General features: G+C 34.7%; 1 protein-coding gene across 2 annotated transcripts in view; it reads right to left on the bottom strand.

Moving 5' to 3' along the window:
* Positions 1-12466: 12466 nt before the first annotated feature.
* DCN (decorin) overlaps positions 12467-17619 on the bottom strand; it is a 35913-nt gene continuing 30760 nt past the window's right edge. For both annotated transcript variants that reach the window (XM_003927877.4, XM_003927876.3), the window contains exon 8: positions 12467-13434. In XM_003927877.4, the coding sequence (XP_003927926.1) occupies positions 13240-13434 (195 nt within the window). In that variant the 3' untranslated portion in view covers positions 12467-13239. The remainder of the gene's footprint in view (positions 13435-17619) is intronic.

Below are 17619 nucleotides of genomic sequence, written 5' to 3'. Positions count from 1 at the left end.
TTCTTAAAATAACATGTGTTATGAAAAATAAATAGACGAAAGATTGAAAGTGATGAGAGTATATGTTGTTTTATATCGGTATAAGTGGTAGTCAGGGAAGTGACATACGTGCCCAGATCTGGAAGTATCTTAGGAAGAGATAAGAGCAAACATAAATATCCTGAAGTAGGTCAAGTTTGTTACGTCAGTGGTAAGAGTTAAGTGCAGAGAGTTGGGCAAAGAAGTAATCCTGTATGGCCTCATTATTTGTATTGTTGTCCAGGTATAATGGACAATAAGAACAATAACTTCTTGAATGTTTAATCGTAGAGTGATAGGATTCGATCTAAGTTTTATAAAGGAAGTGAAACTGCTGAGTGAAGCAGAGGAGTAGAGACACAGAATAGAATGGAAGCAGAAAAGTCCCTCAGAATATTTCCTAGTCCCGGGAAGCAGTGGTGGTGTTGAATTGGTTGATAGCAGGAGAGATTATCAAAAAACAATATCGAGGACCTGTTTCAGATGGGACACCAGTAGTACTTGTCAATGGATTATCAAAAATACTTCATACATTTTCAGTGAATGAATAAATGGTGCCATATCATACAGGTAAGTAAGAACCTGTTCACTTTTACAACCCTGAAGCCATAAAAATCATGTGTTCTCTTGGAAGAAAAAGGCGAAGCATACTAATAATTAGCAGCAGACACATTTAGAAACCAGGTACACCACCAGTACTTAAAAACTGATGAGAAAAAAACTATACCTCTTGTTTAAATTTAGGGTGTCTACGATCAGTACATAAAGCTGTTCCTTCCCTGGTGATTAAAAAGAAAAGTGCTCCACTCACATTTTTATTATTCCTCTATTTCACTTATTTAACAAATATTTATTTACTGCCTGCTATGATCCAAGTCCCAAGGAAGTAACATAAAGAACTACATAGGCATAGTCAAATTGTTTCTGTTAAAATTCTGACAAGTTTGCATCATTTTCTTCGAGGTTTAGTGCTGTGGAGAAGTCTGAAGTAACTATCTTTTTTTTTTTTTCCTTTGTATACAGTATGTTTAATTCATGTTTGTTCCCATTTATATCTCTTTTGGTCTTTTTGTAATAATGAGTCAATACCAAAGGATGAATTTCTTAGGGCCATCTCACACTTTACACTCATCCTTCTCTTCAGTACAGAAAGCACAGATACTATTTAGATTTAGGTGTTAGGGAAACCACAGCATGGAATAGGAAAATTTAGCACAGATGCCCTGTATCACTACCTACCAGGCCACTGGATATATCCCTTCAAAGCTTTTCCCTCCTGGCCCTCTCTCTCTTTATAACCTCTACTTTGCCATGTTGTCCATGGAGACAGATCTCACATGCAGGACTAACTTTTCCCATATCTCATCTTTTCTTATCTAAATTAATATACAATAACCAATTTACATACACTGAGTTATGACAGATGTATACACTTGTGAAGCTAATAATTTATATAGAACATTACCATCATCACCTTAAATTTTCTCTTTCCCCTTTGCAATTCAGATCTCCCTTGGCCCTCTTTTTATTACTATTCCATTTTATGAATAAACTACTTTGTAAAATAATTTAATTCATCTGTGAATGGACACTTGAGTTGTTTCTAGTTTGGAGTTATTACAAATAAAACTGCTATGAAGATTTATGTCCAAGTCGTCTTAGTGTGGATATGTTGTCTACGAAAAATACTTTTAAGTGGAATAATTGGGTCATATGGTAGGCGTATATTTAACTTACAGTAATTATCAAAAATGATTTTTAAGTGCCTCTAATATTATACCTTGTCACCGCAGTATATGAGAGCTCCAGTTGCTCCAAATTATTTTGAAGACTTGGTATTAGAAGTTTTAAATTTTAGCCATTTTCATAGCTACATAGTAATATCTTACTATGGTTTTAATAAACTTTCCCCTGATGACTTTTGGTATTTATTTTATGTGGTTTTTGAATATTTATATATATTTTTTGTTTTATTTATAATTTTTGTAGGTACATAGTAGGTGTATATATTTATGGGGTACAGGAGATGTTTTGATATAGCAATGCCTATGAAATAAGCAATCCTAAATCCCCTCAAGCATTTATCCATGAAGCTGCAAACAATTCGGTTATACTCTGTAAGTTATTTTAAAATTTGCAGTGAAGTTATTATTGACTATAGTCGCCCTGTTGTGCTGTCATATAGTAGTACTTATTCATTTTTGCTCTTTTGTTTTATATCCATTAACCTTCCCTACGTCCTCCCCAACCCTCCCTGACGTTCCCAGCCTCTGAGAATCATCCTTGTACTCTCTGTGTCCATTGGTTAAATTGTTTTGATTTTTAGATACCACACATAAGTGAGAATGTGGAATTGTCTTTCGGTGCATGGTTTATTTCACTTAATGTAATGATCTCCAGTTCCATCTATGTTGTTGCAAATGACTGGATCTCATTATTTTTTATGGCTAAATAGTACCCCATTGTGTATATATACCACATTTTTGTTATCCATTCATCTGTTGATAGACACTTAGTGGCCTCCAAATCAAAACTATTGAAAGCAGTGCTGCAACAAATGTAGGAGTGCAGATATCTCTTTGATATACTGACTTCTTTCTTTTGGGTATATGCCCAAAATAAATTAATTGAATATTAGAAATAGGAATGCTTTTTCACTGTTGGGGAGAATGCAAATTAGTTCAACCACTGTGGAAAACTGTGACAATTCCTCAAGGATATAGAACCAAAAATACCATTTGACCCAGCAATCCATTTACAGGTATATCCCAAAGAATTATAAATCATTCTACTATAAAGACACATGCACACATATGTTTATTGCAGCACTATTCACAATAGCAAAAACTTGGAACCAACCCAAATGCCCATCAATGATAGACTCGATAAAGCAAATGTGGCACATACATATCATGGAATACTACGCAGCCATAAAAAAGGAGGAGTTCATGGCCTTTGCAGGGACATGGATGAAGCTGGAAGCCATCATTCTCAGCAAACTAACACAGGAACAGAAAACCAAGCACTGCATGTTCTCACTCATAAGTGGTAGCTGAACAATGAGAACACATGGACACAGGGAGGGAAATATCACACACTGGGGCCTGTAGGGGGGTGGGGGGCCTAAGGGAGGGACAGCATTGGGAGAATTACCTAACGTAGATGATGGGTTGATGGGTGCAATAAACTACCATGGCACATGTATACCTATGTAACAAACCTGCACATTCTGCACATGTATCCCAGAACTTAAAGTAAAATACAACTAAATTAAAAAAATAAAAATGCATATATATATATATATATATATATATTCTCTTTTATAAAGTGGATATTCAATAATTTGCTCATTTTCAAATGCTAATTGATCTTATTAAACTTTGAAATTGTACAAACACACACACACACACACACACACACACAAATAAACACATACACATAGACACTCTGGATAGAAATCCTTTGTTAAATATATGTAATGTAAACATTTTCTTTCAGTCTGTTGCTTTCTTTTTTCTTGAGCTGTCTTTTGAAAAGCAAAGAATTTTAATTTGATAAGGTTTAATGTATTACTTTTTATATAATAGTTTATGCTTTTTGTGTCTTATCTAAAAACTGTATGTATCTCAACCTTGCAAAGATTTTTTCCAATGTTTTCTTTAAGAATTTTTAAAATTTTAGCTTTAATTACCCTTACACATTTTGGGTTATTTTATACATATAATATTAATATAAGGTAATAGTCAATGTGGATTTCCCATACCAATATCCAGTTGTGCCGGCACCACTTGCTGAAGAGATTTCCTTTACTAATTGAATTGACTTACTTTGTTCAAAATCATTTGATTGTTTATGGGTGGTCTCACTTCTGCACTGTTTTCCATTCAATTGATCTTTATGTCTGTTATTTTGCCAATACTACTGTATCTTCATGGAAAGTCTTAAAAGTGTGAGTCATCAATTTTTCCTCTTTGTAAAGCACATTGTATCCATTAGATTGTTTTCATTTTCATAAAATCTTTAGAATTAGCTTATTAATTTCTATATAAAGATTGTAAAATTATGATTAGAATTGTGATAAGCTGTATGTCAGTTATCAATACTGAATCTTTATGTATATGTACATGTGTCAATTTTTCAGGTCTTCTTTAATTTCCATTAGAAATATTCTATATATTTTAACATATCTCTTGTTAAATTTATTCACCTGTCATTTTTTTGAATCCAGGATAAATTTTTTAAAATTTTCCAGTTTTTGGTTGTTAGTAAATAAAAATTAAACTGATTGCTGTACACTAATATTGCATCCTGTGACCATGCTAAATTCATTTATTAAGCTAGTATTTTTTATTCATGTATTTTTGACGGACATGTACGTATCATTTTCAAGTGAACATCATTTTATGTTTTTTCTTTCCAATTTTCTTGTTTTTCATTTCTTTTTTCTACTGTACTATCTAGTACTTTCTATTCGACGTCTAACGGAAATGGTAACCACCACCATTCTTGCTTTTTCCTGATCTTAGGGGAAAGGCATTCTGTCTTTCCCTATTTACAAACAGTATCTCAGTTAATGGCCTTAAATAACTTCAGTGGTTGGGACCTTAATCTTGTTTCTCATTTGGATATGCCTATTGTCTCACAGCTTGTGAACACAAAAACAAAGACTACACAAGGTCAGGTTGACCATAGGCTTTTATTCTCTTTTTGTTTAATCGTTATTTTTATAGATTTACGGAATTACATGGATACATTGCATAATGGTGGAGTTTGGGCCTCTATATGCCTGTCACCTGAAGAGTGAACATTATACTCAATAGGTAAGTTTTGAAACTTCATACCTCTCCCATTCTTACTACTTTTGGAGTCCCTATTACCTATGACTTCACTGTGTACGTCCATGTGTACTCATATTTAGCTCTCACTGCTAAGTGAGAACATGTATTATTTGATTTTCTGTTTCTAATTTATTTTATTTAGCATAATGGCCTCCAGCTCCATCCATGTTGCTGAAAAATACATGATTTTTATTCTTTTTTATGGTTGCATAGTATTCTATGGTGTTTATACACCATATTTTATTTATCCAACTATCCATTAGTAGACACTTAGGTCGATTCTGTGTCTTTGCTATTGTGAATAATCTACAAACATACAAGTGCAGATGTCATTTTGGTATAATAATGAAGACTGGTCCTTCTAATTAAACCAGATGAAAATAAAGAAAAAAAGAATTTAAAGAAATGAACAAAGACTTCTGGAAATACAGGGTTATGTGAAGCATCCGCACCTAAAAGTTACAGGCATTACTGAGGGAGAAGAAGAAAAGTAAAAAGCTTAGAAAATGTATATGATGAAAAATTCCAGGAAAATGTCCCTGGCATAGCAATAGTATTAGATATCCAGATATAAGAAGCTCAAAAAACACTGCAAGATTCTCAGCATGACAAATCTCATCAAAGTATGTAATCATCAAATTATCCCAAGTCAATATGAAGGAAAAAATAAAGGAGGGAGAAGCATCTAATCATTTATAAAGAAAATCCCATCAGACTAACAGTGAGCCTCTCAGCAGAAACTTTACAAAGCACAGTAGAAATTTGGAGGCTATTTTTAGCTTTCTTAAAGAAAAAAGAATGCCAACCAAGAATTTTATATCCTGCTAAGCTGAGCTTCATAAATGAAGAATTAACGTTTTTCCCAGGCAAGCTGGTAAGGGAATGTTTTACCCCTAGACTGGTTCCAGAAGAAATGCTCAAAGGAGTTGTAAATATGGAAATAAAGGGGCAATGCTTGCCATCATAAAAGCACATGATAATATAGGACTTACAGATACTATGAAGTGATTACACAATTAGGACTACAAAGCAACTAGGTAACATTATGACAGGAGCAAAACATTGCAGGCTTTTATTCTCAATGCCTGCTCTGCACTGCCTCAAGAGAAGCTGGGCCAGAGTCTGCAGCTGAATTTCAGTCCTCTACCCAAGCTGCCTGCAACAGGCTTAGACCCCCCCACCCCCACCCCCAGCCAGCATATTCTCTCTCAGCTTTGAGACCTGGTCTGTGCTAGACACATAGCTGAAGCTCATTCCAGAAATTGCCTTTGCCAAGCCAGAGCTGCCTTTTATGATCCATTCATCTGGCAAGGGTATGGCTCTGTGCATGGTGGGGGATGGAAGGCATAAATGGGAGAGAGAGGGAGGGAGTTAAGGGGTAGAGGACATGGCACTAAGAACATGGAGCCACTAAAAGAAATCTTTTTCTTCCCTGACTTTGTTAGTACCTCAACTCTGTTTCCCCTGGATAATGGATTAAGCCTATATCTAATCTCATAGGGCAATTCACTTACTAATCAAACTTTTTAATTTATTCCTTGTCTCTTCTTCTTATCATAATATAACCCTATCTCACTGTTGATTGTGAAACAGCAATGAGATTGTATCAGTGAATGTGCTCATAAACCAAAAGCTGCCATATAACTGAAAAGTAACATTGTCATTTGTTATTATTGATACTGAAAGAAACTCTGAGAATGTACACAAAACTGAAATCATTTTGTTATTTCTGAGTGTCACAAGGGATCAAGGTTAAGGTGCCATAGAAACCTATAGAAAGATTGCTTTTACATTATTACATGATTTTCACTTTTTGTAGACTACACCAAAGGTGATCTTTCTGGGAAAGGAAACTAAAAGTGGATGTTAGTATCTGGGAAAAATGTAGGCTCTGTGACTATGACAGCAGTTTTTAAACCTGAACTAAATTGTACAACCCATTCACGAGTAGTTAGAGTTTTTGCACTAACTTTCCCTTTCAAAAAACTACTAACTCTACTACTCTAGCATTTCTCTTAGGTAGATATATCTCTAGTACACTTCAATAAGAGTCACTGAAGCGAGGAAGGAATAATTTTTTTTTTTCAATTTATCTTTCCATCCAGATGGTGTGAAAAGAAGAATCATCTTAATCAAAATAACAGCACCCAGAAACATCTGGTTCCATAAGCTTTGTTTATCATTTCCTGAACCTCAGTAAAAGCTTTGTCTTGTGATTTGTAGGTGGCCTGGTATTTCTTACAGTGTTCCAGATGTTTTTCCTGAAGTCAGGACAGCCACAGGAAATTTGTTTAATATTATAATTTTTAATCATGAAGGGGTATGCAATACTTTTGACTTTCATTTCCTTTCAGAACCTTCTCAGATATTGTCTTTTTATTTCATTTTAAAGCTTACTGAAATATCTCACTTTCACATTCCAAAGTTATCTATTAGAAGGAAGAAAATATACATTTTATGTTTCTATTTTCTCTAGACCTAGCATAGTTCCTGTCATAAGTCCTCAATAAATATGTGAATTAGTTGAGTCAATGAATAAATGATTAAATTAAAATTTTATTTTCTCTCATATAAACATGTTAAGATTGCAAGATGATAAAGACACATATACACATTCCTGGTTTTATAAGAAGAGGGGGAAAAGTAAATTATTTCAAAAAATTTTTTTCACATCAATGACAGACCAAGTGGCAATATGGTTGCTTTATAAACTAGTCATCAATATAAATATTTACAGAACTATATGGAGCCATTTTATGCTATGATTCCATGTAAAAATGGCCTTCACTATAGAATTCATAAGTGTTTTTATGATTTTCTAGTTAAATATGCTGGTGTAATGCCTGAGGCTCACTGAGACCTCCTGCAGTTTCAGGAATATGCTTTCGTTATGCTATAAGTTTGTTTATAACTGTCAAACCACCAGCAAGTTATCAACTCACATTGAAAATAGGCACCAAGCCACACTTTTGTTAATGTGAACTCTTGAAGAAAACAGAAACTAGACTGTTTTTATAATTTTTAAACTCATAAAGTCAAAACACAGGGATTTAAAAAAAAAACAATAATTTCTTTCTCAAAAGGTTTTTTTCCTTCCTTGGTGGTGTTCAAGCAAGAACTGTTTTGGAAATGCTGACAGGATCATAGCAAAGGCATCCAGAAGGAAACATATAATATGTTTATTTATCTTAGAAACCGCAGAACATTGCAAAAGGCCAAATTGGCCCTGTAAAATGTGTTGCTAACATGTACAGTACGATTGCTTAGTTTGGATAAAGTCAAGTCATTTCTGTGCTGATAAAGAAGGACCACAATCTATATTCTGGCATCTCTAGAATTTATGTCTACAGCTCAACTCTTTCCCTTGAGCTCTAAAATTCTAGATCTAAATCCTCCTTGACACTTCCATATGGAAGTTGAATATGCATCTCAAAAAGAACAGATTCAAAACCAGACATTTGATTCTCAGTTCTTCCAACTCAACCTCCCAGTCATTCCCATCTCAGTAAATGGTGACTTCATCCTTCCAGTGGCCCATGCCAAAATTCCTGAAGTCATCTCTGTCTTTTCTCTTTCTCTCTCATGCCCCATCTGATCATTCAGCCATCCTTGGTTTCTCTGCCATCAAAACAAACCCATATTTTGATCCCTTCTCAACAATTTTTCTACTATTTTCCAGATCAAAGTCTTCATCATCTCTCCCCCAATTATTGCACTAGCCTCCTAAATTTGCTTTTGACCTATCCCGGTTATCTTACAGTCTATAGCAGGCATCCCCAAACTACGGCCCGAGGGCCGCATGCGGCCCCCTGAGGCCATTTATCCGGTCCCCACCGCACTTCAGGAAGGGGCACCTCTTTCATTGGTGGTCAGTGAGAAGAGCACAGTATGTGGCGGTCCTCCAACGGTCTGAGGGACAGTGAACTGGCCCCCCGTGTAAAAAGTTTGGGGACGCCTGGTCTATACACACAAAAGGATCCTCTCAAAGACAGTTGAAACAAGTCATTTCCCTGCTGAGACCACTCTAATAACTCCCTGTCTTACTCAGTGTAAAAGCTTATCTTTACAATGGCCTAAAAAGTCCTACAAGATGCGGTTGTCATTACCTTTCTGACCTTGTATCATATATTGTCTCTCCTTGCTCACTTTACTCTGTTCACGTTTGTCCTCTCTGCTCTTACTGGAACCTGTCATGTATTTTCCAAATTCAGGGCCCCTTTTCTTGGCTTGCTCCCTTCAGTTCTTCACCTTCCCTGCTCAAATATCACTCCTGATAAGGTCTTTTTCCAACCATCCTATATAAAATAACAAGTCCCACCCCCTTCTCATCCCTTATTCCCCAGTTCTGCTTGAAATTCCTCCACTTTAATTGTCATGTCCTGGAATGTTTCCTCCTGCTGCAACATCTGCTGCAGGGGCCAAGATATTATTCATTGATGTGTCTCTGCCACTAACACTGTGAAGCACACAGTACACTGTTAATAAATATTGGCTGAATAAATAAAGTAATGTGTGCTAGCAGATATATCTGATCAAGACAGAAAAGTTAGATTCTTCTGATATTTTTGAGTATATTTTAAAATTGATTTGTCTTTCTATTCTTGTTCCTGATGGCCTGGAAGCATTCATTCAGCCCTACTGTCCCTACAGAATGTGTGGTCCAGGAAGGCTCTCCTTATCTCCAATGCCTAAGTGATTGTTGGGAGTCATAATACTCAAGAGGCAACCCACCCAGTGCTTTTCTCGTTATCTTATACTGACTGGGGCGGGGTGCACACATTGCCTTTCTCTTGGCTCAAAATTATTCAACTTCATTGAAGGCTGTTTTACTTTCCTGAATGATTATGGTTATATGTGGTTTTAATAAGTTGAGTGTTCTTCCTTTCTTGATTTTACTTTATTTTCCACTATTATTCTTTGTAGTGTGAAATGACAGCCTGTCACAGACCTGTGATTTGAAGTAATTGTGACAGATGGTGTGCTTGAAGACATAAACAAATTCACCAAAAGAAATGTTTAAGCAGTAAGTGTGGGAATTTAAAAGTGAGCAGCAAAAAAAAATCGAGAGTGAAATGACTGCAGTGTCGACTCAGCAACCTCGAATGTCTGTGCTGCAAGAGAGTATGAAGGACAATGAAGCTTGTGAAGAGTTGTGTGTGTGAAGGGTCAGTCTTGGACTGGGACTGCCTGAAACTTTGGATAAATGAGAAATGATTGTATAAAACATTTTTAGTTTACTTGAGGGATTAGGCATTTCTTCCTTTGTATTAAGATAAGATTATGATATCCTGCAGCTGCCTCTGCAATAAAATTGTGGAATAAAATGGTTTCTCAGAGAGTGTTATGGAGAAGGGGGAAGGAAGATAATAAAGATAATGGTGATGATTCAGACAAATGAATGAGCAGAAGAGGAGATCCAAATTATCCCTAAGTTATGTCGTGAGAATGACATAGTAACATTTATTTCCAGATCAAGGTCATTGAAGAGAAATGCTTTAAAAGAACGTGAATACTGTGCTCTGGAAAATCTGGATCACTTGAATAAACTAAGACGGCTGTCCCTAAGACAGAAAGTGGCATGGCCAAGGCTAGCATAAATGTACAAGAGGTTTTTCCAACCAGGAGGGGTCAGAGATAAATTCATAGTTTTCAATCTTTTATGTTAACCACACATGATTGAACAACAGTTTTAATAAAAATAAAAAACACAAAAATAATTGAACATTTAATAACAAAAAAAGAAAGTGGATGTTAAGTTGTGTCTCCTCCCAGAAGCTATGTTCAAGATTGAATCCCCAACACCTGTGAATGTGACTTGGTTTGGAAATAGAGTCTTTGCAGATATAATCAAGTTAAGATGAGTTCGTACTAAGTTAGGGTGAGCCCTAATCCAATATAACTCATGTCCATAGAGGAAGAGGAGAAAAGACACAAACACATGAGAGAGAAGGCCATGTGAAGATGAAGATAAAGGCAGAAATAAAAAAGATAAATAAATAAATATATATATATATATATAAATATAGAACTATTATGCATTTCAAAGGAAATAAATAAATATATTTATAAGGATATCTTTATATACATCTCTATTTGATTTAAAGATATATAAACATATCTTTATTATATATATATATTTATCTTTATTTTGAAATGCATAATAGTTCAAGAGCAAGATATACATATATATATGTGTGTGTATATATATGTATGTATATATGCGTGTATGTGTATATACATATATATGAGAAGAAGTTGTGTTGACACTTAGGAGTGCTGGATGGAGAATCACGCTTGTCTCATTTTGATACTGAACAAAATTAGAAATAGCTCGATCCTGAGAAAGTGTATTGGATCTGCCTTAAAGATAAGTGTCCAAAATGGTCTTTTCCTCTTTAGATTTCTGCTTATTTCTCACCACAGTTGTCAGTTAAGCATCAGGATAACTGAAGGCTTTTCCCCATAAGAGAAAGGCTGCAACATAGAGGGTGTATCATTCAAGGCTGTAACATGGAGTGTGCATCACTGAAGGCTACAACATGAAGGGTGAATCACTCAAGGCTACACCATACAGGGTGTATCATTCAAGGTCACAATAAGAAGAATGTATCATTCAAGGCTATAATGTGAAGGGTGCATTATTTAAGGTTACAATGGAGAGAGGGATGCATCATTCAAGGTCCAGCTCTAAAGAAAAAATGTCCATTGATGGACATCCTCCCTGAATTCCTGAATGTCTTCCAACGGAAACCACCTCTTCAACTGTAGTCATGAGAGGAGGATCTCTTGGGAGATGAAAGAGAGAAAAAAAGAAAGGTTTCCTCCCTTTTATTAAATATACTGGAAAATTCAGATTTTATGGTCCTGCAAGAATGTGAAAAGACGGAAAAGAGTTAAGTTTTCCTAATGTTAATATTAGCTCAGGATATGTTAAATGTAAATGAAAATTATTGCTCCTGTTTCAGAAGAAGAAAAAGTTTGACTAAGCCACCTTTATGCTAACCTGTGAGAGATGTATCCAGGCATACCTCTTGGTTTTGGGACTTAGTCCCTGTCTTGAATAGTGCCTCCCCACAAAATCTTGTTCTTGAGCTATTGCGCATCTATGGAAATTCACCTCAATTGCTATCTCCTCAAGTTTTCATGTTCCACTGTACTCAGTCTGCTACTATTAGCAGAACTGATCACCTCTCATGTGAGCCACTACTATAACTGTGTATATTTATGGGATAAAATTTATTCTATCACATTTTAATTATTTGCTATATTTAATAAATTATTTAAATGTATCCTGTAGTATTTCAATTACTATTTGCCATATGAAACTACAATTGATAGGGTTTTTAACTGTCAAACATTCAACTTCATAGAAAAGAAAACTATTTTCACATATTTGCTTACGAATTATTGATAGCATAAATGTATAATTTAATAAATGTTTACTCTAAGTAAATCATCCCCAGGCTTGTTAAATTGTCTGCATTGATAGCTATTGCTAAATTCTACAGAAAACACTTCTAACATTGGATGTTTAACTAAAGAAAATAATTATGTCTAATGCATCTAGTAATTGTAGAAATGTTCAGCTTGATTACATGAAGTACACATGATAGTTTTAATATTTATTTAGCAGAAGAGTAAATTGAAATATCAATTCTCTAGACCAATCAGGAAATGTATGCTTTGTGCTTTTAAGCTTACGTTAAACAGATGACCATACTCAAATGAAAGACAGGTAGAGGTAGAAGAAATACCTAAGAAATTGAAAAGATGTACTGTTATTGTCAACAAAGCAATGTCTGCTCCCTTCATAAAATTGTGTTTACGGAATATTTACAATTAAGCTTGTATACAATAGTAATTTTGAATGTATTTTTAAATTTATTTTTTCAAAATAGTGACAGTAGCAAAAATTTTACATAGCCTGTATTGAATTCACACATTCAAATGAGGCTTTACCAGTAATAATGGGGGTTAATACAGAGCTAGTGTTTGGCATTTGACTTTATCTCAAAGGAGCTAACTGCTCAATGAATTACAGAAGACTCACACTCTTCATTTTTTCCTGGAAATTAAAAAAGCTTTACTAAATATTGACATATATATTTACTCCAAATTTTACATTAAGTGAAATAAGAATATCTCTAGTAGCTTAGTTAACATCAACAGAAAGCTTCAAAGGATGATTCTGAAAATGGCAGGCAAAATTTCTTTTTATTGTAGGCAATTACTCAAACTGGAAATTTGGCTTTATGCATAATAAGAAATGTGGGTAAAACATCCACATTGCAGTTAGGCTTCCAGTATCTAGCTTTTATTTATTTTTTAGCAATGACATTAACAAGATTTTGCCAGGTTACAAAAATGAGGGCTTTCTTGAGAATTACTTATAATTTCCGAGCTGAATGGCAGAGCGCACATAGACACATCTAAAGGTAGATGGCTGTATCTCCCAGTACTGGACCGGGTTGCTGAAAAGACTCACACCCGAATAAGAAGCCTTTTTGGTGTTGTGTCCAGGTGGGCAGAAGTCACTTGATCCCACTACAGAGATATTGTTGTTATGAAGGTAGACAACCTGCAACATGAAACAATAATTATTATCCTCTAAATGTTGAGGCCCTTCAGCTAAATAATTTATTCTTTTTATCCTTCATTTTTTTTTTTTTTTGAGACAGAGTCTTGCTCTGTCACCCAGGCTGGAATGCAGTGGTGTGACCCCAGTGCATTGCAGCCTCTGCCTCTAAGGTTCAAGCTATTCTCCTGTCTCAGTCTCCTGAGTAGCTGGGACTACAGGCTCATGCCACCATGCCCAGCAATTTTTTGTGATTTTAGTAGAGATGGGGTTTCACCATGTTGGCCAGACTGGTCTCAAACTCATGACCTCAAGTGATCCACCCACCTTGGCCCCCCAAAGTGCTGTGATTATAGGCATGAGCCACCATGACCGGCCCCACTTTAAATACCTGACTAATTCTCAGACAAAACTTTCAATGTCTCCTTTCTTTTCTAAAATTTGTTTTTCCTTTCCTAGTCTTGTCTTCCCCATCTCAGTAAGTTGCATGCCAATCATTTCAGATGTTCAGGCTATACACATTGTCATCATCCTTAAGCCCCAATTCTCTTATGCTGTCTACTAAATCAACAATTCTTGCTAGCTCAGCCTTCAAAATGTACACTTAATTCAGTCCTTCTCTCCATGTCTACTCCCACAGCCTTGTTCAAGTCACCATTCTTTCTTTCCAAATGATTGAAGTTGTCCTGATTATTCTTTCTTCTTTCCCCTTTACCTTCCTAAATTTTATTTTGTTTAAGCTCTCAGAGAAATTGCTTTAAAAAGTAAATCAAATTACATGTTCTTTGCCTCAGCACTCCAGTGGTTTCCAATCTTATGCAGAATAATAAAATCCAAAATTCTCACAAGGGCCTACAAATCCTACATGATCTAATATCCTTTTACTCTGACCTCTTCCTTCACTTCACAGGCCAATCATCTGGTCTACTTGTTGCTCTTCTAATGCACAAAGCATGATCTCTTCTTAAGTTATCAATAGCATTTACGCAACCTGGAATGATCTCTAAAGCATCTTCAAAGCTTGCTGCCTCATATAATTCACTGTTTCTTACCAGAGATAGCGTCCTTGACCACCCCATTCTGCCATTCTCTGGGGCAGAATTACATTAAACATCTTTATTTTTCTTCCTAGCATTATCAATATGTAGCATATTATGCTTATTTGCTATTGTTTGTTTCTCTCCTCTAAAGTAAAAGCTCCATGAGACAGGAATGGTTCTGCTTGTTTATGGCTGCATTTCCAGTACTAGAACAGAGCAGGTGTTCAATAAATATATGTTGAAAGAATAAATGTTATTTCATATACCAGGTCTACATGACTATATTGGGTCTACATGAAATATTATGGTTTCAGGGTAAAAATATATAAACCTTTTAAAAATTATATAGAATGAGAAAGTGCTATGTAGTGAAAAAGAAAAATAGAGTATAAAGTACTGGAATTGAAATAATCACAAACTCCAACAAGTACTTAAATATTTAAATATCACAGCATTTGGAATAAATTTGTTAAACCTAGAAAGTTTTAACAAATGTGAATTTTATGTAATACATTTTATTCAATGAATATAGTCCTATATAATTAATCATAATTTTTTTCTGAATGCTTTACAATCATGTTTAAGACAATGATAATTTGTCCATAGAGTTTCTTAGGGTCACTAAATATCAGACTTATACAAAGAATGTTAGAAATAAGTTTACACTTCCACTCTGAGGATATGAATTCTGTAAGTAAAGAAGCAACTTATCCAAAATCATACAAGCTAGGTTAGAATATAACACTAAGACAACAAGGTCTAAAGTGAGCTATAAAACCTGTGAAGTACTCCCTTAAAAAATAACTTAAAACATTGCTCTACCTCCTAGGACATTCACATTCATGTGCTGGTTAAAATGACTTTGTTTTTGTAAGGGTTTAAAAGCAAACTAGTAGATGTCATATAAAAACAGAAACAAGGAATATTCAAGTGAAAACAACACTTATATGCATGGTTTACGAGTCTCAAATTTTGAAAGTTTCTTGTCATTTACCATCTTCTATGTTCCAGCAAGTAAAGGAAGGGGTGTTTGGTGAGCACTTATGGCTAATATTGAAAACAAGAGAAGAAAATATCAAGACATAAGTATTAGCCTGTGTAAAGAAAATAAAAGTAGATTCCAAACGCATTCTATTGGGTCAATATTTTCTAAGACTAAAGCCAGACAAAATTCATCATAAGAAGAGAAAACTATAATAAAATATCTCTTATGAATATGGACAAAAAAATCTTTAACAAAATATTAGGAAGCTACATTTCACAACATGTAAAATGATTATATACTATAGGACCAAACATGATTTATCTCAGGGTTGTAAAATTAGTTTAACATATGAAAATCAATCAATGTAATACAGTGTATAAAAAATATAAAGGCCAAAAACTCACATGATTATCTCAATAGATGCAGGAAAAACATGTAAGAAAAAACAACAACATTCATAATAAATGTTTTCGGTTAGCTTGAAATAGAAGGGAACTTTTTCAACTTGATAAAAAGTATCTATAAAAGACCTGTAGCTAGCATGATAACTAATGGTAGAATGAATGCTCCCTCCTCCTAAACTAGCAAATAAAGCAAAGATGTCTAATTTCATCACCTCTATTCAACATTGCACTGGAGATTTCAGCCAATGTAATGGGTGGGTTGGGGGCAGAGTGGGGTACTAAAAGAATCCAAATAAAATAATTAAAGCTGTCTATTTGTGAATAATATATCCTGAATATAGAATATCCAAAGGAACTCACAAAAATCACTGTAACTAAAAACAAATTTAGCATAGTACTAGGATAGCTCAATACATAAACATCAATTATACTTTTATACATTAGCAGCAAACCAGTAAAAAAATTAATAATTCAAAACAGCATCAAAAAGAATGAAAAAAATGAATGTAGTAAAAGAATTGCAAGACATATATGCTAAAGATAACAAAATCCGTTGAGAGTAAGAAAAGAAGATATAAATAATCCTTGTGTTTTGGAAGGCTTAATGTTATTAATATAGTAATTACAGATTCAAAACAATCAAAGCACTACAAGAATATTTTTCTAGAAATGAACAAGTTAATCCTAAAGTTTATATGGAATGCAAAAGAACCAGAATAGCCAAAATAACTTTGAAAACAAAACAAAACAAAACAAAGTTGGAGAATCTACATTTCCTTTTTTTCTTTTTCTTTTTCTTTTTTTTTTTTTTTTTTGAGAAGAAGTCTCACTCTGTCGCCCAGGCTGGAGTGCAGTGGCACTATCTTGGCTCACTGCAACTTCTGCCTCCCAGATTCAGGCAATTCTCCTGTCTCAGCCTCCTGAGTACCTGGGATTACAGGCGTGTGCCACCACGCCCAGCTAATGTTTGTCTTTTTAGTAGAGATGAGGTTTCACCATGTTGGTCAGGCTGGTCTTGAACTCCTGACCTTGTGATCCACTCACCTTGGCCTCCCAAAGTGCTGGGATTACAGACATGAGCTACTGAGCTTGGCCAGAACCTACACTTTCTAATTTCAAAACTTAATCTGAGGCTACAATAATTGAAAGGTCCAATACTGTCATGTCACTAAACATATAGATAAATGTAATAAAATTGAAAGTTCAGAAATAAACTCCTACATTTATGGTCAAGTGATTTTCAACAAAGAAGCAAGACAATTCCTTGGAGAAAGAATATTGTTTCCCACAAATGGCATTGGGACAATTGCTATCCACATATAGAAAATGAATTAGACTTTTATACCATATACAAAGATTATCTTAAAATTGGATTATAAACCCAAATACAGGAGCTAAAATTCTAAAATTTCTAGATGTTAAAGTATTCTCAGGTTCTACACTACACTATGGTCTATGAAAGTAAACAAAAGTGATAAAATAGATTAATAATCCCCTGTGGCTGGAGATGAGATATCATCTCACTCCGGTTAGAATGGCGATTATTAAAAACTCAGGAAACAGCAAATGCTGGTGAGGCTGTGGAGAAATAGGACCGCTTTTACATTGTTGGTGAGAGCATAAATTAGTTCAACCATTGTGGAAGACAGTGTGGTGATTCCTCAAGGATCAAGAACCAGAAATACCATTTGACCCAGCAATCTCATTACTGGGTATATACCCAAAGAAATATAAATCATTCTACTATAAAGACACATGC

Source organism: Saimiri boliviensis, chromosome 7, assembly GCF_048565385.1.
Source record: "Saimiri boliviensis isolate mSaiBol1 chromosome 7, mSaiBol1.pri, whole genome shotgun sequence".
In the NCBI taxonomy this organism is placed as follows: domain Eukaryota; kingdom Metazoa; phylum Chordata; class Mammalia; order Primates; family Cebidae; genus Saimiri; species Saimiri boliviensis.
The sequence above is the reverse complement of the archived record's forward strand: the minus strand, read 5'-3'. Positions and strand labels throughout refer to the sequence as shown.